This window comes from Epinephelus moara, chromosome 17, assembly GCF_006386435.1.
Source record: "Epinephelus moara isolate mb chromosome 17, YSFRI_EMoa_1.0, whole genome shotgun sequence".
NCBI lineage: Eukaryota > Metazoa > Chordata > Actinopteri > Perciformes > Serranidae > Epinephelus > Epinephelus moara.
The window spans coordinates 21,315,192-21,340,842 of NC_065522.1; the positions used below are offsets into that span (position 1 = coordinate 21,315,192).

The window sequence follows — 25,651 nt, forward strand, 5'->3', positions numbered from 1 at the left end:
GTGACATGCACTGCTTGTATCCTACATGTTCTCTTGAAATATATAACACAAATGTGAGGATGCACCATCATAAAAGTAAACAAAATTACATTCAAAATATTTTTAAACATTCAGTAAAATAAAAATGACTGATGACGTGTGACTTACTGGAAGATACTCTCAATCTGAAAGCATCACTCCACTCTGTTGAAGACGTTTCACCTTTCACTCTGCCCCTGCACTTGTAGTCTCCTCTGTCTAATGTCGATGCATATCCAATCATGTATTCGCTTTGTTTTCGAAGTGTGTTTGAGCGGTGTTTCCACTCATACTCCCACTCATTGTCTCCTTTGTTCTTAATTTCACATGTCAGTGTGATCATCTCTCCAAAGCATATCTCAGGCCAGTTTGGATGCAGAGTCACTACAGGCCTGTTTGTGACTGTTCAGGATGGAAGAATTCCAAGCAAGGACACAAAAATGACAAAACGTTAAATCTACATACAAACAACAGGGACCATATTTAAGCAACCTAAAGCACATGGTATAAAGTTCATGGCGTGAGGGCATTTATGACGTGTCCAGCCAGACTTTTGCAAGTTAAACAGTGCATAAACTGTGTGCAAAATAAGGCACAAAGGGAAAAGGGGTTGTTTTTAATTTCCTGATCAGTCATAGGTGTGGTATGGGTGTCACATTAATTCAATCAGAGTGCCATCTCTTATTCTGTTTACATGCTATTTACATGGCAGATTCAGCACACTGCTGCTGAGAGTAATGCAGCAAAAGCAGTAATGTCACTGGTCTTAGTGTGTAAATGTGCACCACAGAGTGTATGCACGTTGTAAACCCGACTGTGTAGGTGCCCTTTAAATAGTGGGAAAATACTGCACCATTCTGACTTTAGACCAGGTTCCTGTTGGTCTGTGTTGAAGTCTTTTTCTGCAGCTTCAAAAGAGCAAAACTCCAGCCATGTGCCTGACCACACCTTATTTTAGGACCTACATGGCCCTGGGTGCAAGTGCATTTGCTACTTACAAAATGTGGGTGCTGGCCATGAAAATAACAGTGTTGTCATTCTGAAACTATCAATGACATGTGCACTGTACTGAGCTGTGCACTGTTTCACACCGGATTTAAGTGTCTCTAGCTTTTTTAGACAAACATCAAACTCACTTATTTTGTTGACACGGACTGAACCACTGTATCCTGTGTAGTAAACAGGGTCTCCTCTTCCTCCTCTGCACCAGTAGAGTCCTCCCTGTGAGACAATGATTTTTCCATCTGAGAAGAAGATATAATCTTGTGTGGTCAGGGGTTTAGAGGTTTTCTCTCCTCTGTACCAGAAGTATTTCCAACCAGATGATGATGATGGGCTCACAGAGCAGGTCAGCGTTACACTGCCCCCTACAGGAATGTCTTCATTGTCAGCACTCAGTCTGGCCCGTGGTCTGTATGCTGTTGTAATTTAGAACACAGAAATAAAAATGGTAGTTATTGTCCACTTTGGTTTATTGGTTTACGTGCTGTTCAACTGAGAATAGAGACATAAAAGGTCATCACTGTTCCTGTGAATGAACCCAATTAATATACCTTGATGAAAATGGTGAAAATACATAGCATCGTTCATCCATTCTTGGAGGTGAAAAACTAACTGTAGCACGATCACCAAAAACAGTGAATAAATACATTTTGAGCGTCACTGTGCATTGAACAAATGTTCCTCTGAAACTCAACACACACAAAAGAAGTTGTGATTAAGAGCCAAGTTGAACACATTCACTGATCTTTTTTTTTTCAGTACTATGTACTTTTCCTTCTGCAGGGTCACAGTGAGCTGGAGCTGATCCAAGCTGACATTAGGCGAGAGCAAGGGTTCACCCTGGACAGGTTACCAGTCTATCACAGGTCTAACACATCACACAAACACACAATAACAACACTTACAGTCAATGTAGACTAATCAATCAAGTAATTAATCTAAACTAATCTAACTGCCAGTTAACCTAACCTGTGAGTTAACTATGTTCACACCCAGAACCTTCTCCCTGTGGAGGAACAGAGTTAAACTGCATCATGGTTTCACCCTGTAAGTTACTTAATATTCTTTGTTCTGTTCTGTGTATTTCCTCACTTAATCATTGCATTTAAAAAACACTGTGGTAAGTTATTTGGCTCCCACACTAAAAAGCAAATATGATTTCTTATTGTGTGACCTAAAGTGAGCTACATAATTTTTCATGAAAAATGTTTTCTGTTGACTCCTTTGAATAACGTTTTTAGTATGGATGAAAGATGGTCCAACTTACACAAGACTGTCAATGTGATGACATCACTCCACTGTGTTGAGGAATAGGAGTCTCTTCTGCCCATACAACTGTATTGTCCACTGTGGTACCCAGCAGCACTGCTGATAATGTAATCTTTTCCTGTTGGAGGTGTGTATTCGCTGGTTGTACTCCAGTCATATGTCCACCCAGTGTCTCCACCTCTCTGAATCTCACATCTCACAGTCATCTTCTCACCTCTGAATATCGGAGGCCAGTTGGGTTGAAGGGTCACAGTGGCTTTGTTGGAAACTGTTCACATCAAAAATACACAGTTAGGATACAAACAGGATTAAAAACTACACAGATAACATGTAACTGTTTTCCACTACAACAGTTATGGTTCTTATGTTAATGCATTTTGTTCTGTTTTGCAGCAAAATTCAAAATATAATAACATACAAATACAACTCAACATCTATAACAGTAATCTTGCAAATACTAAAATACTCAGAGGCCAGTAAAGTGCCATGTAGTGTCACTGTAACACCAGCAGCTGCTGCTCAGGGCCCTGTGATGTTATTTACATGGCAGATTTGGTGAATTGGAGAAGAGAGCTGGTTTCTGCTGAGAGTAATACAGTCAGAGCAGTGATATCACTGCAGCAAATACTGTGGGACATTTAAGCAGCAAAACTCAAAACTATAGTTATAAACATAACAGAGGAAACAATACTAAACTTTTAGTTTCTAATATTCAAAGAAGTTAAGCTGCTTGTTGTGTGTAAATGTGCACAGCCTCTCTCTTAAAGGGGAGTCAGACAGCAGCTCTGCAGCTCTGCACTGCTCTCTGCTATGCTCACATTTTAGAGAATGTCATTAATATGTAACTCATTAATGTTGCATTATTCACCCACCCACAACCCATCAACTTGTTCCTGTGTGTGTATCAACCAGTGTAGGCAGGTTGTGAACCCACCTATGTAGGCTCATCTTACTATCTGATTAATGTGCGCTTTAAATAGCATGAAAATACAGCGCCATTCTGACTTTAGACCAGNACAGGATTCCTACATTGTTGATGGACAGACACACACAGCAGGATATGTGTGCAGAGCTGGAAGAGGAGATCCAGTGTATTATACTAATAACAGTAAACCTAAGTTTGTCTGGTCTGGAGGTAGGTTTGTTTCTGTTGGTCCTTATCTAAAGAAGCATCTGTTATGTATTCACCTTGGTTCATGTTTTTTTTCCTGTAACGTACATACAGTATCTTGAAAAGTAACACCTACGTTGACAACTAATTAACTGTGGTGACCTTATGATCTTTCCTCTGTCGCTTGCATCAAGCCAGACTTTATGCTTTCCATCTTACTGGGTGATTTTACTTATGGGCTCAGGTGAAATTACCTTGTTTCCTTCAGTCCTGACCTCCTTTTCCTTTTGAATGAACCCAATGAAATTACTTTAATGAAAATGTATACTTAATGAATTTCACCCATTGTTGGAGATGAAAAACTAACTGTAGCATGGCCACAGGAAATAGTCATTGATTTTTTTATTTTAAGTACATTTCGAGTGCCATATTGTAAATTGAATGAACATTCCTTTTAAGCTGTTTTTATACACACATAACAGTTGTGATGAAGGGCCAAGTTGAACACTTTCACTTTGTTTTTCAAAGACATCTGTATAATGGATACTATCTATTTATCCATCACCTGTACCCACTTTTCCTTCTGCAGGGTCATAGTGAGCTGGAGCCAATCCAAGCTGACATTAGGCGAGAGCAAGGGTTCACCCTGGACAGGTTACCAGTCTATCACAGGTGTAACATATCACACAAATAACCACTCACACCAACACCTACAGGCAATGAAGGCGAGCCAGTTAAGTAATCAACCTAAACTAAACTAACTACCAGTTACTGGGGGAACAGTGTTAAACTGCATCATGGTTTCACCCAGTAAGTTACTTAATATTCTTTGTTCATTCTTGTACATTTCCCTGTAAATTATTGATGGTTCAACTTACACAAGACTTCCAATGTAATGACATCACTCCACTGTGTTGAGGAATAGGAGTCTCTTCTACCCACACATCTGTATTCTCCACTGTGGTACCAAGCAGCACTGCTAATAATGTAATCTTTTCCTGTTGGACGTGCGTATCGGCTGGTTGTGCTCCATTCATATGTCCACCCAGTGTATCCACCTCCCTGGATCTCACATCTCAGAGTCATCTTCTCACCACTGAATATCTGAAGCCAGTTGGGTTGAAGGGTCACAGTGGCTTTGTTGGAAACTGTTCACATCAAAAATACAGTTAGGATACAAACAGGATTAAAAACTACACAGATAACATGTAACTGTTTTCCACTACAACTGTTATGGTTCTTATGTTAATGCATTTTGTTATATTTTGCAGCAAAATTTAAAATAATAATAATAATAAACATACAAATACAACTCAACATCTATAACAGTAATCTTGCAAATAGTTTAAACTAAAATACTCCAAGCTGCTTGTTGTGTGTAAATGTGCACAGCCTCTCTCTTAAAGGGGAGTCAGACAGCAGCTCTGCAGCTCTGCACTGCTCTCTGCTATGCTCACATTTTAGAGAATGTCATTAATATGTANGTGGACGTATTTTGACGTTGTTTGACGCTGTCTGAGTGCCCTATTATTTTATATAGCACATGCTCATGGTCTGCAGGCAGGTCAGCCCTAGCTTCGTACTGGAGAAATGTCACATATTGAACATCCTATCACTCATTTAGACAAAAGTAGATCAGAAAATAGGGCCCAGGTTGAAAAAAACGTTAGTTCCCCTTTAACACTAGCATCACTTATTCATTAGGGTTCCTCTTTTTCTTCCAACTAAAAATAGCTTTCTTACACACCAGGGTTTCTGCCAGTGTGCTGCATGGCAGACAGCCCGTCCAGCCTAAGCATTTCAGAATTTATTAACATGAATTTTTAAGATGTTTTTTAAATTTCAGGAGCCTGAAGAGTAAAGAAAACACCCTGCTAGCGTTACAATGAATGGCTGCAATAAAACCCAACTAATCCAGGTCACAACTCAAGTCAGAGAGGTATAAGCTTGCTGCTACAATGATAACTATCTCCAGTGCTAGAGAAAGGTCTGGAATCACCGATAATCTTTCTGCTGTGGGGGGAAAGGCCATCACTATCATTAAAATGGCCCCACAAAAGAAAATGTCGCAAAAACATTAAGTTGTATGTCACTGTGTCATTCAACTTTTGATAATCATGTCCTAGAGGTGAAGCCTGACTGTACTTAAGCTCTAGAGGAGCTCACTGGACCTGTTACAGATGATTTGCTGGCTGTATGTGGCTCATGCAGAACATTATTACGACCATATCACAGAAGCTTGTGTAAAGTGAGACAGATCAGTACATTACTGAAGTCACTGTCACTCGCTCCTGCCACTGCCACAGTTAGGAAAATACAGCAGATCAACTCCGACTGGCTGTGTCAGAAAATGCATCAATATCGGACATGCCAGGACTCCAGTGAGACAGAGTTTGGGCTTTTCCAAGGTGCATTTACAAGTTATTTTATTTACTGTAGATCATTACAACAATTCACCAAAAGAACAAAGCAGGTATGCCTTAACGCACGATTCCAAATCTTCATCAAAACGTGCCAATTTCAGCGTGTAAGTTGTTAGCTTGGAGGCTGTTGTTGTTGTTTCCCATAGCGGAAAAAGATGTGATAACAGTAGCATNTGTGAATTATTGCATTTAAAAAGCTACAGTACTCTGATTACTGACTCCTTTTCAGTCATTTGGCTCCCACACTAGAAAACAAATATAATTTCTTACTGCATGATTTAAAGTGAGCTACATAATTGTTAATGAAAAAAATGAAAAAGTGTTTTCTGTTGACTCCTTTCAATAACATTTCCAATATTGATGAAAGATGGTCCAACTTACACAAGACTTCCAGTGCAATGACATCACTCCACTGTGTTGAGGAATAGGAGTCTCTTCTACCCATACATCTGTATTGTCCCCTGTGGTACTCAGTAGCACTGTCAATGGTGTATTCTTTTTGAGCTGGAGGTTTGTTTGGGCTGGGTGTGCTCCATTCATATGTCCACCCAGTGTATCCACCTCCCTGGATCTCACATCTCAGAGTCATCTTCTCACCACTGAATATCTGAGGCCAGTTGGGTTGAAGGGTCACAGTGGCTTTGTTGGAAACTGTTCACATCAAAAATACAGTTAGGATACAAACAAGATTAAAAACTACACAGATAACATGTTATTATTCGCTACAATCTTTACTGTACTTGTGTTAATGCATGTTGTTCTCCAATGTGTCTTCATACAAACTGAATAAGTTCAAACAAAAAGCCCTTTCTTGCCATGACACAGAATGGTATGCATTTGTCAAACTTCATTTAAGGGGAACTAACGTTTTTTCAACCTGGGCCCTATTTTCCGATTTACTTTTGTCTAAATGAGTGATAGGATGTTCAATATGTGACATTCCTCCAATACAAAGCTAGGGCTGACCTGCCTGCAGCCTATGAGCACGCGCTATATTAAATAATAGGGCACTCAGACAGCGTCAAACAACGTCACAATACGTCCACTTAAAGTGCATTTGTTTCACACACATAGGCTCGGATTGTTAGTATAATTATCCGACAACATAACGGAAAGGAAAAATGAACGTCTGTGTTTACCTTTAGCTGGATTGGGACATTTTTGTTGTGGCAAGTAAAAACACTTCCTCTGCTCCCTCTCTCTCCTCGTCCCTCTTCAATGTGCGTTGCGTCTGTGTACGTCCGCGTACTCCGCGTTCAAATAAATATGGGCGGTCATCAAATTCAAATGGCTCATCCAGATCCAGTTGGTCATAATAAAAAATTCAGCCATGACTACACCAAACAGTCGCATTTGTAAGCTCGCTCCAGCAGTAACTTCCTGCAACAACTCAAGTCTCGCGAGACCGACTGCCGGAAAACGCCATAGACTGTATAGTAAAACACCGAAGAAGAAGAAGGAGAATATCGCGAGATGTGAGATTTCAGAGCCAGACTTTCACTCTGAGTGTTTTGACTTGCCACAGCAAACATGTCCAAATTTTTACCCGATTTTGACCAACTGGATCTGGATGAGCCATTTGAATTTGATGAGCGCCCGTATTTATTTGAACACGGAGTACACGGACGTACACGGACGCAGAGCTCATTGAAACTGAAGAGCGGACGAGGAGAGAGAGGGAGCAGCAACAGGCAGAGGAACATGTCTGAATCCAGCTAAAGGTAAACACAGACGTTCATTTCTCCTTTCCGTTATGTTGTCGGATAATTATACTAACAATCCGAGCCTATCTGTGTGAAAAAAATGCACTTTTAGTGGACGTATTTTGACGTTGTTTGACGCTGTCTGAGTGCCCTATTATTTTATATAGCATGTGCTCATGGTCTGCAGGCAGGTCAGCCCTAGCTTCGTACTGGAGAAATGTCACATACTGAACATCCTATCACTCATTTAGACAAAAGTAGATCAGAAAATAGGGCCCAGGTTGAAAAAAACGATAGTTCCCCTTTAACACTAGCATCACTTATTCATTAGGGTTCCTCTTTTTCTTCAAACTAAAAATAGCTTTCTTACACACCAGGGTTTCTGCCAGTGTACTGCATGGCAGACAGCCCGTCCAGCCTAAGCATTTCAGAATTTATTAACATGAATTTTTAAGATGTTTTTTAAATTGCAGGAGCCTGAAGAGTAAAGAAAACACCCTGCTAGCGTTACAATGAATGGCTGCAATAAAACCCAACTAATCCAGGTCACAACTCAAGTCAGAGAGGTATAAGCTTGCTGCTACAATGATAACTATCTCCAGTGCTAGAGAAAGGTCTGGAATCACCGATAATCTTTCTGCTGTGGGGGGAAAGGCCAGCACTATCATTAAAATGGCCCCACAAAAGAAAATGTCGCAAAAACATTAAGTTGTATGTCACTGTGTCATTCAACTTTTGATAATCGTGTCCTAGAGGTGAAGCCTGACTGTACTTAAGCTCTGGAGGAGCTCACTGGACCTGTTACAGATGATTTGCTGGCTGTATGTGGCTCATGCAGAACATTATTAAGACCATATCACAGAAGCTTGTGTAAAGTGAGACAGATCAGTACATTACTGAAGTCACTGTCACTCGCTCCTGCCACTGCCACAGTTAGGAAAATGCAGCAGATCAACTCCGACTGGCTGTGTCAGAAAATGCATCAATATCGGACATGCCAGGACTCCAGCGAGACAGAGTTTGGGCTTTTCCAAGGTGCATTTACAAGTTATTTTATTTACTGTAGATCATGACAACAATTCACCAAAAGAACAAAGCAGGTATGCCTTAACGCACAATTCCAAATCTTCATCAAAACGTGCCAATTTCAGCGTGTAAGTTGTTAGCTTGGAGGCTGTTGTTGTTGTTTCCCATAGCAGAAAAAGATGTGATAACAGTAGCATAGAGATAGCAGAAGGAAGGGAGAACGCCAGCTGAAATCAGCACCCAAATGACAGGCTTATAGCCACAGTCTACATCTGCTGAGTCAGACTAACTAACATTAGACTTTTTGAAGTTAATGGTAACGTTACTAATAAGTCAGCAACCAAAGTTTGTATTTCCATACATTTCAAAAATGTTTCAAAAATACCCCCATAAAAAAAAAAAAAACACTTAGGCTCCGGCCTGCACCAGCCCCATCAAAATATACTCAGCACCTTGTCTAAGGCTTTCCTGAGTTAGGCACTGTTTAATTAAAGACAGTGGGTTGTTTTATTCCAGAGCAAATTACTAAACTCACCAGTTTCCTGAATGATGACTGCATTACTTTGAGATGTGAAGAAATCTGGTTCCCTTCTCAATCCTTGGCAGGTGTATTTGCCTCCATGTGAGATGTCATATTGATAACCATTTTTAATATCGACAGGTTTTTCTGAAGAGTCCGAGGTATATCTGATCCATAGATTTTCCAAGCCAGTAGCACCCTCCACATCACAGGTCAGAGTCACATGGCCCCCCACTGGTATGGTGGTCTTATCTGCTCTCAGTGTGACCACACGTCTGCGTGCTGTTTAGTAAAAAAAACCAAAAAATAATAGTAATAAAAAAACAGTAAAACAAGGAAATTACTGCAAAGAACATGCCACCAAACTGTACTTACATTTTAACGCAGCACAAAAGAAACACTTTAGTTTCATATTGCGTAAAACTTGTTTAAATGAACTGATTTTTTTTCAGCTGGTAGTGCACATAATCCATCCTGACACATCCTGACACTGACACAATGCAACTTAAGAAAACACAAACAAATAGACAGAACACAAGTGAGTGAAGAAACATTTTCAACAGTCTGACGCCACATTCACAGCTCAACACAACAACTAAAGAAGGTCTAAATGCAAAACAAATTTCTCCAGGACACGCTAGCAGTAAAATGCTGATGCTGGATGTACCCATCATCTTTGATAATTAAATCAGAATGTAAAATGTAAAGTGAGCTTGTTTTCCAGTGTCACTGACAAGTGGTCATGGTATTCATCAGCAGTCAGTTTTCAACACACAGTGCTGTCTACAACTTGCAGCCTGTCTCTGTTTAATTATGTTTTCTGTATTTTCAAATTGGGCTGTCTACAACTTGCAGCCTGTCTCTGTTTAATTATGTTTTCTGTATTTTCAAATTGGTGAATGTGTTTCTGAATTTGCTCAAATTGAATTTATATGCAGCATTTTCTTAAGTGTCTGTGCATCGTCCACTGTGACAAAATCTATTTAAAATTGAAGACTTCAGTCTGTTCAGTGATTGGTTAGGTGAAGGCAGATTAAAGATTTACTTCTTCGGTACTTGCTTGGTAGTTCTTTGAGACATATGAGTACTTTATGAAGCATTTAAAGAAATATTTTTGCTGAATGAAGAATGTGAATTGTGACTGAAAGCTTATAAAAATCAATAAGAAGATATTTCATCACAGTGTGACAGCTACTTACCTCTCACTCTCAGTTCTTTTGCCTCAGATTCTGTCCTGTCACCAAACTCGCACGTGTAAGTGCCCTCATCTGACTTGGAGACTGAAGAAATGGTCATTTCTGCTCCTCGTGACTGATGGTTTGTGTCAATTACAAGAGGTGATCCGTCTTTGAAAAAGGCAGCGTCCATGTCATTGCTTGGATTACGCTGCCTGCAGCGCATAGTCACTGAGTCTCCTTTAAACACAGCGGATGCAGGACTCTCCAGGACTGCATCACCACCTGTGTAACAGATGTAGAGTGTTAGTTTATTAATAAGCTCAATCAAACAAACATCTTCCTCATCTTACAACTCATAAGTGATTCAGCAGTTATATATCTTAATGTATTCATCTTTCACAAGGAAACATTTATCAGATGCTTTAACAGGCTGCCTATACTTTATATGAAGCTCTTGATTTGAACAGCATAACTCTGCCCTTCTCTTCTCCCTGTTTTTATTTTCCTTCAAGTGATAATGTTTGTGACAGTTAGTCATTTAAAGCACATCACTCCAGATTATCATGGTTTAAATTCTCTAAACCTTAAAATAAGATTTAATTTAAATAATATAAGCATAGTGTCAACAGGATGATCATATCAACATGGCTACTCAGTGACACTTACAATGACTTGTAAACAATGCAGATGCTTCCACACAGGGCAGACAGGCTCACTGGATGATTTGATGAACATGAAAATTATGTGACTCAAACCAGCAAGTCTACTGGTGCCCAAAACTTGCACTGAATACTTTTGAAAACCTTTTCATGATCATTTTTAACCAAATTTAAAATCTTTCAAAATATTTCATTCATTTATGTTTTTTCTTATCTAAGCATTGCAGGTAAGTATAAAGGTAAGCAGTATATTGGGCCTTTTTCACTGTCACTCTTGCACCCATTTGCATTTCCATTGTCAGTTTAGCTGGGCCAGAGATGGACCCTTGTGGAGTAGGTCCAAAAGCCAGGCTGCCTGCCCTCAAGCGGGTAGCAGTGACGTCATGCCGACCGCAGCCAACCCTCAATGACCCCTCTTCTACACCTCAAATGAACCATGTCTGTGGCAACTCCACTCACCTCTGTGTGCAGGAGACTGCAAGTCTCTGTGTGTTCAGCTCTCAGTACGTTTGTGGCTTTCAACTGAATCTCTGTGGTTTGGAGTTCAGTTTCTCTCCTGCGTCCTGTTTTTACTTTAGATATCTGCTTTATTTTACCGTTCACTTTCAGCTGTGTTTGAGGTTGTATGAAGCGCCTGTCTTTAATAAGGGCAAGTCTAATAATACCACGGGGAGGAAGAGTAAAAGCAGAAACAGCTACTGTGAGATGAAAATGAAGAGCTGCAGACAACAGGCTCTGACTGCACCTCTGCAAACAGCTCACCTCCAACAGGTAAACTACTTTTACCTGCCCTGCTGTGGAAAAACACATGCAGCTACAATAACAGGGGACTTAAGCTGTGGATCTGCTTTTAAATGTCATCACTCAAGGCAAGCCATCATCAATTAAAGACACACCCTCAAGTGGGTAACCCTGTTGTAATGGAAATTTAAACCCTTGCTGTGCTGGGCTGATGGCCTAAAACAAACCATAAGTACTTTTAAAGATTTTGGACTTTCACGCAGAAGACCTTGACTCATTTTGACCAAAAGAAAGGTAAAGATGGTCTCATGAAATAAGATCAAATGTTTGTGGTAATTAAGACCTCACAAATTCACATTTAGGACTATTTAATTTTATGACCTAAAGTTTAGAAAATTGAATTTATTACACTTCAAGACTTCATAGGGACCTGCAGACACCCTGCATATACTATCATCGTCACAGTAACCACATCTCACCCCAAGTAGTGCTATTAGTAATAGTATCCTAAAAGTCACTAAGAAACTTTAGGTTGGTTTATAAGTTGTCACCCATCTGTATGTGAAGCACTTCACAATGTTTGATAACTGTGGCACCGAGCACACCATGTCACTATCAAAAATGAGATTTGAACTGCATAATAAGTGTAATTATTAATTTGTTCATTCATTATCCGAAACTTCTTACCCTATTCAGGGTTGCAGGGGGGCTGATCCCAGCTGACACTGGGCAAGAGGCGCAACATGGGGTAATTGAATATTACAATTACTATTATTATTAGTAGTAGTAGTAGTAGTAGTGGTATTAGTATTAGTATTAGTATTATTAACAATGACTTACTGTTATTGGAATATTGGGGCAGACCGTTGTAACTGACTGTAGCACCTGTTAGCCCTTCCTTCACATCAGGGCCCTCAGTGTGTCTATCTTGTTCCCCATTCTGCCCTGTTAAGATGATTAGATAAATGTATTGAAAGAAGATGTGTCTGTATGAAGGCAACAACCTCTGCAGAAAAACTACTACACTTTGACATCAAGGTCAGCACAGCATCAGGTCTCCCTACATAAACATGCATATAAAATAATACTTTCATAATTTGTTTTTCACACATGAAGTAAAATGAGAGATCAATACTGAATGATTAAAACAAAAGAAACAGACAACTGCTCACCTTCATCTTGTCCATAGAGGAGCGTGCTCAGCACTACAATAAAGATAAAAACTTCATTAGACAACAACAGTGGCAACTATAGCTTATCAGTCAACAGTATTATGCATTTCTGTGATGATGTTCTTTGAGTCTGTAAAGAGGTGAGAAACTCCTAATATCAAATATATAAAATACCCAATGAAATCAATTCAAAAGCTATAACTGTAACAATACCTTAAGACTATATACGGTACATGCATTATGCAAATATGTGTACAAAAAGCTAGTACAGATATATATCCAACAGCTTTGCAGTCTATATAAAAACATGAGTCTGCCTCTGAAAGTCACAAAATTGAAAAGTTGCTGATGTACTCACAGAATAACGCCAGCACACAGAGCAAAGTGTGCCCCATCTTCACATCCAGCGCTGACACACTCTGCTGCTGTGCTTGTCAGAAATTCAAATACTTTGTATTTATAGTGATGCAACGGAAAATGAGAAGAGAGAAGTATCCTTTCATGTGAATATGACAGCAGACTTTTTCTCTAACTTCTCTCAGTGTGGCCTGTCTGTTCTTACTTCCCTTTCACACAAAGCCAAGACAACTGCAGGGGCTTTGACCACAGCGTACTGACATGTTTGCACTTCCTGCCCACAGGTGAAAATGTATTAGCTTGTTTCATCTGCAAAGGTTTGTGCATGGTGCCTAAAATTGTTAAATTAAAAGTTGGTATAAACAATAAGCAATTATTCCACATCCCTGCAACATAAGACCATTTAATTTAACCCTATAACATCATACACACACCTAACATTTTATTGTGTTTATTTAGTGTATGTTCTGAACATATACTTCCTGTATTGTGATGAGGTATGTGTTGTGTGCTGGGGAAACTGCGGTTGGTTGGCAACAAGGGTTGGTTGGTATACAGCCATTTCCTGGTGCTTGGACATTCTCAGAAACAAAAATGTAACACTGAGTTGATTGCTTGCCCTGCAGTCATCTACTATGATAAAACATCTGAAAGGCACTAACTTTTCTGGTGCAGGTAACATTTCAGTTTTGTAGTTTCGAAAATAAAAAGTGACTAAACGGTTTAGACAGAGATACTGGAAATGTGTTACTTCTAGTTAATAGACAAAGAAATCAGCTACATTTTCATGTAAGGTGTAATTTCTTGTAACTACAGCATTCTGCAGGCTGTTCTCATGTATTGTTTGTACGTATAGCTACGTAAAGTAATGCCCCAAAATATGTGTATAATCCACGTGATCATGAGCCAGTAATTTGTGTATAACCCATGTATTTATAAACCCTGTGATCATGTGACCAATGTGCTAACAGAGGGAAAGAAGGAAGTATGCCCATGAGGAGGTGTAGTGTAAAAGTCAAACCCTTCTACAAAAAACTAATACTGCATTTATACATAATATGCAATGTAACTGTGTGAACTCTTAGTGACATCTCAGCTGTGAACTCTTATTGACTCATATGACTTATCACGCGCTGTGTGAAAGAAGAGAGAACACTCACTTGATTGTACTGCCTGATGCATTTAAGAATTATATTACACTCACTTGATTGTATGACCTAATGCACTTAAGAGTTATATTATACAAGAAAGATCACACACACACTCAAATGATTGTATTACGGAAGCACGAGGGACTGTAGCATGAGAGTCCCCAGAGATCACATGTTTTTAAAAAATAGAGTGAGAGCGAGTCCGGAAATACTGGTGGCAGATTCCAGTTTGAGCCAGAACATAGGCAAAGTCTGCCACCAGTAGAAACGGATCGAAATGGGAAGGACTACAGAAATGGGTGGAGATCTCTTCGACCTCCACCAGCATATAAGCCAGAGAACCGAAAGCAGAAGTCAGTCGTCCTCCGGAGGTTGACTCATGAGTTTGTCTGTGTTGTTGCCTGTAAACACAATAAACTCGATTGCATCAGATTCTGCCTCTCTCCAGTGCCTTTTTAAGTACCTGCCAGCCGAACCTAAGATACTGAATTGACAACAGAAGACTTTTTAGAAGAAACAAGGAGGACAGGATCGGGAGCCGCCAGGCCCATTTCCAGGCACCGATTTGTGTCACTTCAGAGGCAGGTTGGAGTCGTGGATGGGTCACAAAACTCGTTCCCCCAGGAGACCGGTGTTTGGAACCGTGTGAACCCAAGTAACCTTTGAGTCATTGTAAGGGACGTCATCACCATGTTTCTTTTCCTAAACCTTACCTCAGTAACTTTACTTGCCTAAACCTAACCTGAGTAACTTTACGTTAATTACATCTTTAATGGGACGCCAATTCGTTTTGTAAGATATCACATGGCTGTTGTATGAGGATACGTTGCATTCTAACAGTGTGCCAACCAACCCCATGATGGGGCTCGTTGGCACGAACGCACAACATGACTTAAATCACAAATCACCTAACTTTAGAAAACCTTTGTGTACATTAAAACATTTTTCATAACCGAGACCTTTACCTTTCATTTGCTGCTGGTTAGAACATTCTAACAGAAATTGTGCCAGAAAAATACGGCACAGTGAAAAGTGTTGCAACCAATCAGCCGTCTCCCTTTAATACTGTATGTATCCATGTATGATTATTGTGTGTAGGTTTGTACAGTACATCCTGTAAGTGTGTGTTTAATACTCTCCATATTGAGTTTCGTTTAAAAAATTCTACCACCTAATATAAAAAGGTTGAGACGTTTTTATATTAGGTGGTAGAATTGTATTATCAGTGTGAGCCATGAATAACAAATGTGTCACCTTCTTAGCACTTAATGTTGTAACAATTGTGGTGATGATGGAATAGCTTAGAATACAAGAGAGCACCCATGAAAATGGAAAAAGTATACAACAAATCACCATGACAAACACTTCCGGGTGGACAACTGGTTTTGAATTGCCGAGATATACAGTATGAAATAATCAAACTTGTTTATTTCTGTCATCAGTTTAAGCCGTAACTGTCATGTTTCAAGATATGACCTATCTGACGATTTTGCCGTACTTATTTATGGACTGTGTTGCTTTGCTAGCAACTTGATAAACCAAATCGACCTGTACCTCATTAGTTTCGTAGTTTTAAATGCTGTCCTTCAAGCCGTTCTTGTTTTGTGGCCTAATGCACTTACACAATACCCTGGAAATCCAGAGTTCTCGCGAGAGCACAATTTTAATTTGCTGAGCGAGTCACTCTGGCAATCAGTAATGATGCTCATTACCCATGCCCTTGGAACCGAGCTGCACCAATCACATCCGTGTATCTGATATAGGCGGGCCAGAGGCGAGTTAAACAGATGACGACAGCACTGCAACGACGAAGTCCGGAATCAGTCAGTAAACATTGCAAGATGGCTACGGATGAACACCAGTTGTTTGAAACGGCTTTGGCCCCTACAATGAACGAGTTAGACTTGGCTTTTTCTCTAAAAGAGGAACAGAAGATGGCGCTCGAGTCTTTCCTTTCCAAGGAGGACGTTTTTGCTGTTTTGCCAACCGGATACGGCAAGAGTCTAATCTACCAGTTAGCTCCGCTGGTAGCGCTCTGGATACGTCACCCCATGTATTGTTCTGATTGGTTGTAGTGTTATCCAATTGCGTGCAGTGATATTTTCAAATGCATGCTTGGTGCTGCCCCTCGAGTTGGGCCATTTGCATTACTCATAGCCAGACCCTAAATCTTTCTAGATTTGGGTCTGGATTTCCAGGCTACTTACACAGTGTGGATCTAAAACAAAACCACAACAAGCAAATTAAAGTTTATTAAGTTTTCCAACCTCTGAGACACCTTCACTTTTAGCTCATGTTGCTAATATAACTTTAGATAATACATGCATAAAGGGGAAAACTGATCAAATAAAATACTGAATCAAACCATTGCGTGAGTTTTGTTTCATTGTGCTTTAAAGATTACAACTACAGCCTGAGAAAATACAAACCAAGCCAACGTTTCTTAACAGACATGAAAAAAACTGTTTCCAGTTCCTCTTCACACATTAAGACGTGTTGCCGTAGAAACAAGAATCAGTCAGTGTCATCACCACATTCACAACAGAGCTTATATGTCTGTACACTGAAAAACAAGAGGGGTCATATACAATAAGATTTTTTTGTAAGTGGCAGAAATTCCGTAAACGCAGTGCATCAGTGGTAAATAATATACTAATTAAAGCACAATTTTCGACAGAATATTTTTGAAAACAATGTCGACTGATGGTGACATGAGGAAGTGTGCGGTCAATGGTTTTTAATCGGAAACATCAGAAGAAGATAATAGGCAACGCCAGATGGCTGAGTCTGAGAAAATCAAAGGTTCCCACTCTGTTCTGCATTCATTTTTAATACAGCAGGTCCAAGTAAAAACAATGGGGTCATTTGTTTTCAGTAAAGAGATGGTACAGAAAGGCCTGCAGCTTGTTAACTTGCTCAGAACCATCAGTCCCATACATTAGTATAATGCTAAGGATGTGATCCCTGAGCAGTCAGTTGTGTTTGCTGGAACACAACGCTGCTAGGAATTAAACCCTGAGTTTAATTTGAGTAAGTTCAAGAAGTTTTTATTAAGTACTAGAGCTTTTTGAGAATGTGGCTCATTAGTCACATTGACATAGCATCCTGGGACATAACTACCTCCAACAGTCCCAGACTTACAAAGGAGCACTTACCTTGTGTAGGTATCAATTGGGGTAATTTGGCACCCCCATGTGGTCATTTATAGGTACTCCTATTTTAACTGCACAGTGATTGGGGTCTGTCAAGTAAAACAATAAAACATCCCCACCAACAAATCAGACAAGCTTTGGTAAGCCTCAGTAAGTGCAATACAGTGTCTCCTCTTACATCTCCATACATGCAGTATATTGTTCTGTGTCAGCCCATTAACAAAATAGGAATCCTGTACAGTATATTCAACTTTTGAAATCACACAAGATGCTAAAGTCCTTCAATGTAATAGCCTCATTTGAATCAGCACAGATGCATCTCTAGTCTGATTTTCATTGAGTCCTGGCTGAGTTATGCATGTCTCAAATATCTGTAGCAAACTCTCTGTTCAGCTGAAGGTCTGTAGCATACTGCTGCTGCAGTTGATAACACTGGACCTTACACAGCCCTTTCAGGATTGTTGCGATGACGCAACCAAAACAATTCACGCAAATTCAACCAATCACTGAGAATTCTGTGCAACCTTGCAATTTTGTCCAATCACTGCAACTTTTACGCAAATTTTCCCAATCATTGCAGCTCTCCGTGAGTTTTACCAATCATAGCAGTACCCTGCATATCGTCACCAAACTCATTTCCTTCTTTCCAGTTGAGCAGATGCAGATGTGCATCATCTCACATTTCTAGCACATATTACTGCTAAAGCAGTTTTGGTCTCTAAAGCTAATTTCCCCTCCATTACAACTGTATGGGGGGTGAATTTTTTTATAACTCACTGGACTATATTTTGTTAAGGCCAAATGTTATAAATATTTAAGGGTGGAGCCGTTTGAGTGACAGGCTGTCTGCTGATAGTGTCTTTAGCTTCTCAGTCACGGCTGCAAACTTCTGAAAGGTAAAATATGTGATACTACACCTGCTGGTATCTCATCATGATACTTTTGTTTGTTCTGTCTCTGACATCTGCCTTCATCTCAATACAATACAGATGAACTGAATTTGACAAACATGAACAGTTTTGAACTTACTTTAACCAAACAAATAGTTCCTGAAAATCAATACCAAGTCCACTTTATGGCTTTTGCCAAGATAGTGTCAGAGGGCTAATGTGGCATGTGTTTATCCAGTTCAGATGTCCAGTAAAAAAAACTGAAGAAAATTTGAAGAAGAAAAAAACTAAAAATACAACTGGCAGCTTACTCCTGAAAAAGTAAACTTTATTGAAGCATAGAATACAAAAATAATTATAAACAAAAAATATCAAGTTCAATCAGGTGAAAATAAAATATGCACAGTAGTTATAAATATATTTTTAAGACAGAGAAAAACATGTAAGAGGACATGTTGTCTGATAGCAGATTATTACATACTGTATATTAAAGTAGTTTGTAATGTCCATCCTGGATCTATCTTATCGAACTCTATAAAAGATGCTGACTTTAAAGCTGCACTATCAGAAGCTCAAATATATTTGTGCTGCTCTTTGGAATAGCTTGGATTCAAAGTTTCCTACAAAAAATAAATGACAAAATGACTGTACAAAATAAAAAAAGGCAGTGCATTAATACTAGATGAGAATGTATGTATAGTATATACATACATTCTCATCACATATATAATGTATCAATAGTCTAGTGCTCGTGCTCAGACTAATTAAATCCACAAGTTAAGCACAGACGCTTCCAGTCGCCTCTCTGTCAGCGTGTTGGTGGTGCTTTTTGTGGTGGGCTTTGGACGATGATGGTGTGTGGCTGTGAGTCTCTCATCAGGATGATGAGCATCGACTCACCAGTCTGTAAACTCTCCTCTGCTAGCTAGCTGCTAGCTAGCCAGGTCAAGGTTCTCACATGTAAACATCAGTAAACATAGAGGAAAAGATGAAGAAGAATGAGCACCAGCTGAACTAGCATCCTGCTAGCCATTGTACAGATGATAGAAATAAACTGGTGGACCTATGTGACGCATCAGTTTTCAACAGGATATCAGGATGTTCACTGAAACTTGGCTAGTGCCATTTCACCAGGTGACTGTGGAGTGGAGGGGAAAAAAAGAAGACGTGTGTTTTACAGTGAACAAGGACTGGTGTGTTGTTCAATCCCATGTGACAAATACATTTTGAATTGAATGACTGGAAGAGAAGCAAAATAACAAAACAAATCATTATTCAAGATGTAAGGACGCTTTCTGACATGTTAATCTGACTTATATCCATTTAATGATCTGTAGAATGAATCATTTAAGTGTGCACATCATGTGGTGCATTATTACCAAGAGCTGTTCCTGGTTTAACTTCAGAGAGAAGTTTCATCAGTTGCTGGCGCAGTTGATTTTCCTATGAATGGAGAGGTTCAATTTAATTAATAATACATTATATAGTGTCATAATAATGATAAGTTTTAACAGAATTTACGTATGCATATAAACCTTATAAAGGAACACTTAAGCATTTTTCAACCTGGACCCTGTTTGCCTGTGTAAATTGGTCACTGATGTGAACAACAATTTTTGAAACTGGTCCAGTATTGAGGGAGTTGAAAGTGGGATGAGCTGCATTGACTAAAACGGACTTAAAAAAATTCTATAATCTACTGTGGTTAATATACTCTCTCCAAATCTCACTCATGTTTCCACTGTCGTCTAACTGCAACAAGTGACATCTTGTGATATTTCAGAGAGACTTCTTAATGACAAACAAACCAGATGAAGTGAAAGGTAAAGAGACACTTAAACCACTTACAGTAACAATCTGAGTCTCTCTGTGGCAAAAACAACCACTATAATACAGACATACAGTGACAATGTTCATTTGACAGAAATTTGATGATGTTCTCACAGGAATATAAAATAGACATACAAGATGGAATAATGATATATTACCTTTATTTAAAAGTTGTTTTTTTTTTTAATATTTTTCATGTAAAAGGCTATATTAAAATGTGTTTCATAATTTTGTGCTCGAACATGTGCTCATTCACAGGCAGTGTAATGGAAGTCTTAATTACTTTCAAACAGTTCAGCTATTTTTTATGGTCACCTCACAGGATTCTATGTCAGCCACTTACAATTGATCCCCTAAAAAAGCCATTTCCTACAAGAGCGATGCAAAAATCCACATGACAGCTATTCACACCAGGCTGGTGTGAATTATCAACATTGCCGAGTTCCATTTCATCTAACAAGCAATCCACTGTCCATAAAGAAACATGAGTACCTTGTTCCTCTGGGGGGATTAGCCCTCACTAACATCCAAACATCACTGCTGCATGGAACACTATATAATCCCAACCAGGGAAGGAGGACTGTTTGATTAAGGTCCGACAGACCCAGCACCCAGTGGTCCAATTACATTATTCAGCATAATAATGAGCACTGTGCTTCAGATTGTTTCAGACAGTGACCAACATATAACAAGCCAAGAACAAAGTAAGAAGACATTCTCTATTTTGGCAGCAAGCTAGCTCTGACCTGAAGGTATGACATCATTTGGAACAAACATATATTTTCACAGGCAAATTTCTGCTAAAATTGAGATCTGTCTGAATATTTTTTGTCCCCACACAAAGGTTACGTAAATCAGTTTTTATGAATGTTAATGCAAATTGAAATGCTCACTATACAAGGCTGTCAAGACTTAATTCAAGTAAGTGTCATTTGCCTTGTTTTAATTAACAATTCGATCTTATGTGACGTTATTTCATCTACAAACAAGAATTCTGATTCAAATCTCATTTAAGTAATTTGATCTTGTTTTGGTACTCCTGGTAGCTGGACATCCTGACTTCTTCGAAGACATATCTAAAATGTTTTCACCTAAATCTGATAGGGCATTTTTGCAGTGCATGTTAATAAAATATATATATACTGTACCATTATCAGTGTCGTCAGAGCCTTTAATTGATTCATAGAGATGAGCCTCACCTACAGAGCAGTGAAAATCAAGTTGAAGTCAAGTTAACTAGTTTAATTTCATGAAAATATAATTAAACATCCTGAGATGTGTCTCAGGATGAAAATGTGTCTTTGAAACGTGTGTATCAAATCAAGATGTGTCCTTACCATGGAGAGGAGAGGAATCTTCATTCTGTTGAGCCTCCTTCTGGTTGAACAGGTGACCTGCAGCAGAGCCCCGATTGGTGCTCTCAGACTGGACTGGCCTACAACATGTAGATAATAAATTTACAGAGGAGCATGGCATGCATTTCCTGTTATAATCAAAATAAGATAATGTTGTACCAACCTGATAAAGCACGAATCTGTAAAAAAGACAGTTGTTGTTAGATGGTTTTGTATTTTAAGTTGTCATACTGCCATTCTGTCATGAGATCAGACAACCCAATCGCAAGAAAATATGTTGGCATTGTATGTTTCTGTTACGTCTGTAGATACGTAGAACCTTTACGTTTCTTACAACACTGTGGTGAATGTGTGGTTTTGTTCAGGCACAGAACCCAAAAGGTTATGCTAGTAAAAGATCAGGTTTGGCTGTTCAGGCACAGAACCCAAAAGGTTATGCTAGTAAAAGATCAGGTTTGGCTTAAAATACCCATGTTCAGTGGCACAAAAGCTGCTGGAAGCATGGCCTTGGGTCACCAAAAAAAAAAAAAAACACCGCGCTTCTTGAAACGTAGCCACTGTTTGTTAAAAAACACCTAAGTACTGTGGCACAAAAGCTGCCAGAAACTCAGCCACCAGTCACTAAAAACAAGTGTTGGTATTTGTTCATCTCCAACAGCAACCCCCCTTTGCAACCCTCTGGCATAGGTGTGACACAATCCACCGTCCCCTCCACCTCCGCCTGAAAATGTTGATATGGTACCTGTGAAACATTCAAATGTAATGTATCCATGGCTTCCAGAAATGTACAATGCCAACATTTTCTTCTGGCGACTGGGCTGGATCAGAATACATCTGTGTATTTGAACAGTTAAACCATAACTCATGTAATAAAGGTCTCACCTTTGGACGGTGTGAAGCAATACAAAAGGGGCAGAAGAATAACAACTACAATTCCAAAAACCAGCCGGATAATCATCGGTATGGGAAATGAGGAGCTTTCAGGCCTGGAGGCTCCTATAATAAATAAAAACCGTTAACAAACTTAAATAGCAGTTTTGTTTAACTGAATTTACAACATTTTTCATAAGGATAAGTCACATCAAGCAATAAACAATAAAAATGTCCACATACAGTGTGAACTTAGCCATCCCCAATAACTCAAGACTGTCACAACATCTGATGCAGACTTTCTCCAGCTCACAAAGAACTGAATCCAACAGGTGGAATCAGCTGAAACTAATGATGACTCAAAGTATTGACATATGACATAATAGAAATTGCATTACGTGTTTTACTCCTACTCACCTTTAACTGACATCCAACTCTGTGCTGACACTCCTGTTGAGTATTTACACTTGTAAAAGCCTTCATCTGACTTTGACATTGCAGAGATATTTAGCTCCCTTCTGGTGTCATTTTGAATGAGTTTGTCATTTCGATAGAAAAACACCTTGGAAGCAAATGTTTGGCTTCTTATTCTGCAGCTAAGACTAACAGAATCTCCCTCGGTCACAGGATGGACAGGGCTCACCAGGATAATATCTTTACCTGTAAAACAGACACAGAATGAAGTTAAACAACAGGTGTCTACAAGATGCTACACACTACACAGTGCTTTAATGATCACTGGCATAAAAACTTAGAGTCCACTTACAGTCTATTTTGGCATTTATATGTTTCATATTTTTCTCAGTAATTTCCTGACAATGTTGATTAGCCACAGTGTTCACCACATATTTGTTGACAAATAAATTTGTGTTGAAAACAGGTACATGAAGAATAACTATATCAGAAGCTGCAAGTCATCCTCAAAGCTCCAGTTAACGACAATTATAGCCTTAGTTATACCTCTCTGTGTTGGTGTGGCTGTTTGTCAATCTGTCTATCAGTTTGTCTTTCTAGTTGTTAGCTTACTTAGTTAGGTGTAACGTTAGCTAGCCTAACTTGCTGCATCAGGTAACTGAGTGTGAGTAGTATGGTATTATGACATATTTTTTGCACGTGCACGTGTCTCTTTGTATCATTCCGTGTCGCCTCTCTAAATTTGGCCCTCTAGGGGTCTGTGAATGTAGCACAGGAGGATTCCTCCATGACTTCTTTTCTTCCTCAGCAGCACAGTGTGAGTCGCAGGCTGGATAACTGATCAATCGTTTGGTTCAGAGCTGATCAGATCTGATCGAGTACCTGCTAGAACGAGCTGTTGTGTGAACGTCCAATGAGCCTGATGTTCTGCTGCCCTGTGTGTGCCAAGAGTGCCCTTTGTGCTCCGACAGCTTGGGGCAATGAATAACCGAACAGTATATATATATTTCAAAGTGCTCCTAATGAACAGTCCAGCTCCAAAAAAAGAAAATCTTTTAGTGGCAGAGCAGAGACAAAAATCTGGAACTGTGAGGATGTACTTGGTTTAAAACCAGACTTTAATTAAGTGACAATGTGTATTAATTAAAACAATGATATTTGGTGGACTGAATTATACTGTGCAGGAAATGACTGAATAGTATCGCAGCAATGTGTAACAATGTGATGACAAATCTTGAGCTGTTTGAGTGGACCCTTAAAGAAACAAAACTTAAAATACCTAGACACTTTTTCTTGCAAATGTTTTGGTGTAACTTGTGTACAAAGGTGCTGCTAAATATTCACGGTATTTACTAATGCTAAAGACTAACACTGAATTATCATTAAATAGGCTCAACCTACATAGTTAAATCTACAGACCATAGAAAATTATTTTGGTTAATGTTAGTCATCTACAGTAACTTAAAACAGCTGTGCGGAACTTTTCGTTTTCGTTGATTATAGCGCCCCTTTGGTCGAAGCGGTATGACACCCACAGCCGTAAAATTCCATTCTCCCGTCGTGTTTCTGTTCTGATTTAATCTAATCTGTTGTGTATTTTGAGCTACTAAGGCTACCGTAGTAGTGTGAGCCTCAAGTTATTCTGGGTAATGTAGTAACCGTTGTTTGGCTACTGGAAACAATGAGAAGCAGCTGTGTACGTTAGCTGTAAGGAGGAATAAACAGTTAAGTCATTGCTGAGTCTGCATTATTATGTGAAAAGAATACTCCAACGATTTGGGAGTTATGCCGTTTCTCTATCATTTTCATATTGAGACAGCGGTTAGCATGGCACTTGTAGGAGGTCAGTACATCTTGCGCGGAGGGATACACCGGTGAGCAACAGCTGCAGCTGGCTCTGGGACAGGTACGCTAGGTCACTCGGTAAAAGCAAACAAAGAGACGACACGGACAATATTGCTCACCCGACTGAAAGCTGTCCATCAGCCCCTGCAGGCCTGGGGCATTTTTTCCAGTTCATCTTAGGAACATGAAGAAAAGTTTCAATCACGCCAGGATTAGAGATTGCTGCAAAGTTTTCATTCCTTGTGATGCGCTCTCTGCAGCGGTTTTCTCCCCAACGATGGTAGCACCGAATCCCATTCTGTGCAGCAAAATAGGAGCGGAGGATTCAGCCTCTCTGCTCGCCTGCTCAGCATTCAACTCATGGAGTTCCTCATCTGTATGCTCCGGCTCAAACAGGTATAGCTCTGGATCTGTGTCCGCTACAAGAAACTCTTCAAAATCGCGTTCAAAGTCGTCCATTGCAGCTGCTATAGTCCGGAGATATCGCTAGGCTAAATAAACAGCTGAGTTTTGTTTACAAGCTACGTCTGTGCCTGCTCACCGGTGTATCCCTCCACGGATCACAGCGCAGGACTTACTGACCCCCTATAAGCACAATGCTAAACGCTGAGACCCAGCCACTGGACGTACAGACAGACAAAAAAGATATCGATCATGTTGTCTCAATATAAAAATGATAGAGAGAGGGCTTAACTAAGATACACAGTGAAGACATAACATAATCCTAACACAGCAAAGCTGTGACCTGCAGCCTTCGCTTGCAAAGCGCTAACTACGTTACAACGCTACTAACGTTAGGTCAGTCCAAGTAATTAGTGGAAACATGCTAACATGCTAACGTTACACACAAATTAGTAGTAAAGTAAGACCTGTTCATAAATGTTCTGGTGTAGCTCTGAATTTCTTATAAACTGAGGACAACTGCCTGCTGTATATTTGTGTTCATGGTCACAGTCACAGATAAT

General features: G+C 39.5%; 2 protein-coding genes across 8 annotated transcripts in view; both read right to left on the minus strand.

Annotated features, from left to right (window-relative positions):
• LOC126404179 (Fc receptor-like protein 5) overlaps positions 1 to 25,651 on the minus strand; it is a 147,154-nt gene that overhangs the window by 110,120 nt on the left and 11,383 nt on the right. Inside the window, exons 1-9 of one of the 7 annotated variants that reach the window (XM_050067217.1) lie at positions 13,181 to 13,364; positions 12,823 to 12,855; positions 12,491 to 12,595; positions 10,272 to 10,532; positions 9,088 to 9,354; positions 4,459 to 4,548; positions 2,288 to 2,467; positions 1,155 to 1,436; positions 148 to 420 (exon numbers count right to left, since the gene is read on the minus strand). In XM_050067217.1, the coding sequence (XP_049923174.1) occupies positions 148 to 420; positions 1,155 to 1,436; positions 2,288 to 2,467; positions 4,459 to 4,548; positions 9,088 to 9,354; positions 10,272 to 10,532; positions 12,491 to 12,595; positions 12,823 to 12,855; positions 13,181 to 13,217 (1,528 nt within the window). In that variant the 5' untranslated portion in view covers positions 13,218 to 13,364. Of the gene's footprint in view, positions 1 to 147; positions 421 to 1,154; positions 1,437 to 2,287; positions 2,468 to 4,458; positions 4,549 to 6,204; positions 6,475 to 9,087; positions 9,355 to 10,271; positions 10,533 to 12,490; positions 12,596 to 12,822; positions 12,856 to 13,180; positions 13,365 to 25,651 lie in introns of those variants that run through there. The other 6 variants (XM_050067218.1, XM_050067215.1, XM_050067216.1 and 3 more) reach the window with 6 other exon arrangements.
• LOC126404182 (obscurin-like) overlaps positions 18,732 to 25,651 on the minus strand; it is a 42,372-nt gene continuing 35,452 nt past the window's right edge. Inside the window, exons 9-15 of the mRNA XM_050067227.1 lie at positions 22,845 to 23,087; positions 22,440 to 22,553; positions 21,721 to 21,736; positions 21,540 to 21,637; positions 21,351 to 21,401; positions 19,752 to 19,815; positions 18,732 to 19,510 (exon numbers count right to left, since the gene is read on the minus strand). Coding sequence (XP_049923184.1) covers positions 19,775 to 19,815; positions 21,351 to 21,401; positions 21,540 to 21,637; positions 21,721 to 21,736; positions 22,440 to 22,553; positions 22,845 to 23,087 — 563 coding nt within the window. The 3' untranslated portion in view covers positions 18,732 to 19,510; positions 19,752 to 19,774. The remainder of the gene's footprint in view (positions 19,511 to 19,751; positions 19,816 to 21,350; positions 21,402 to 21,539; positions 21,638 to 21,720; positions 21,737 to 22,439; positions 22,554 to 22,844; positions 23,088 to 25,651) is intronic.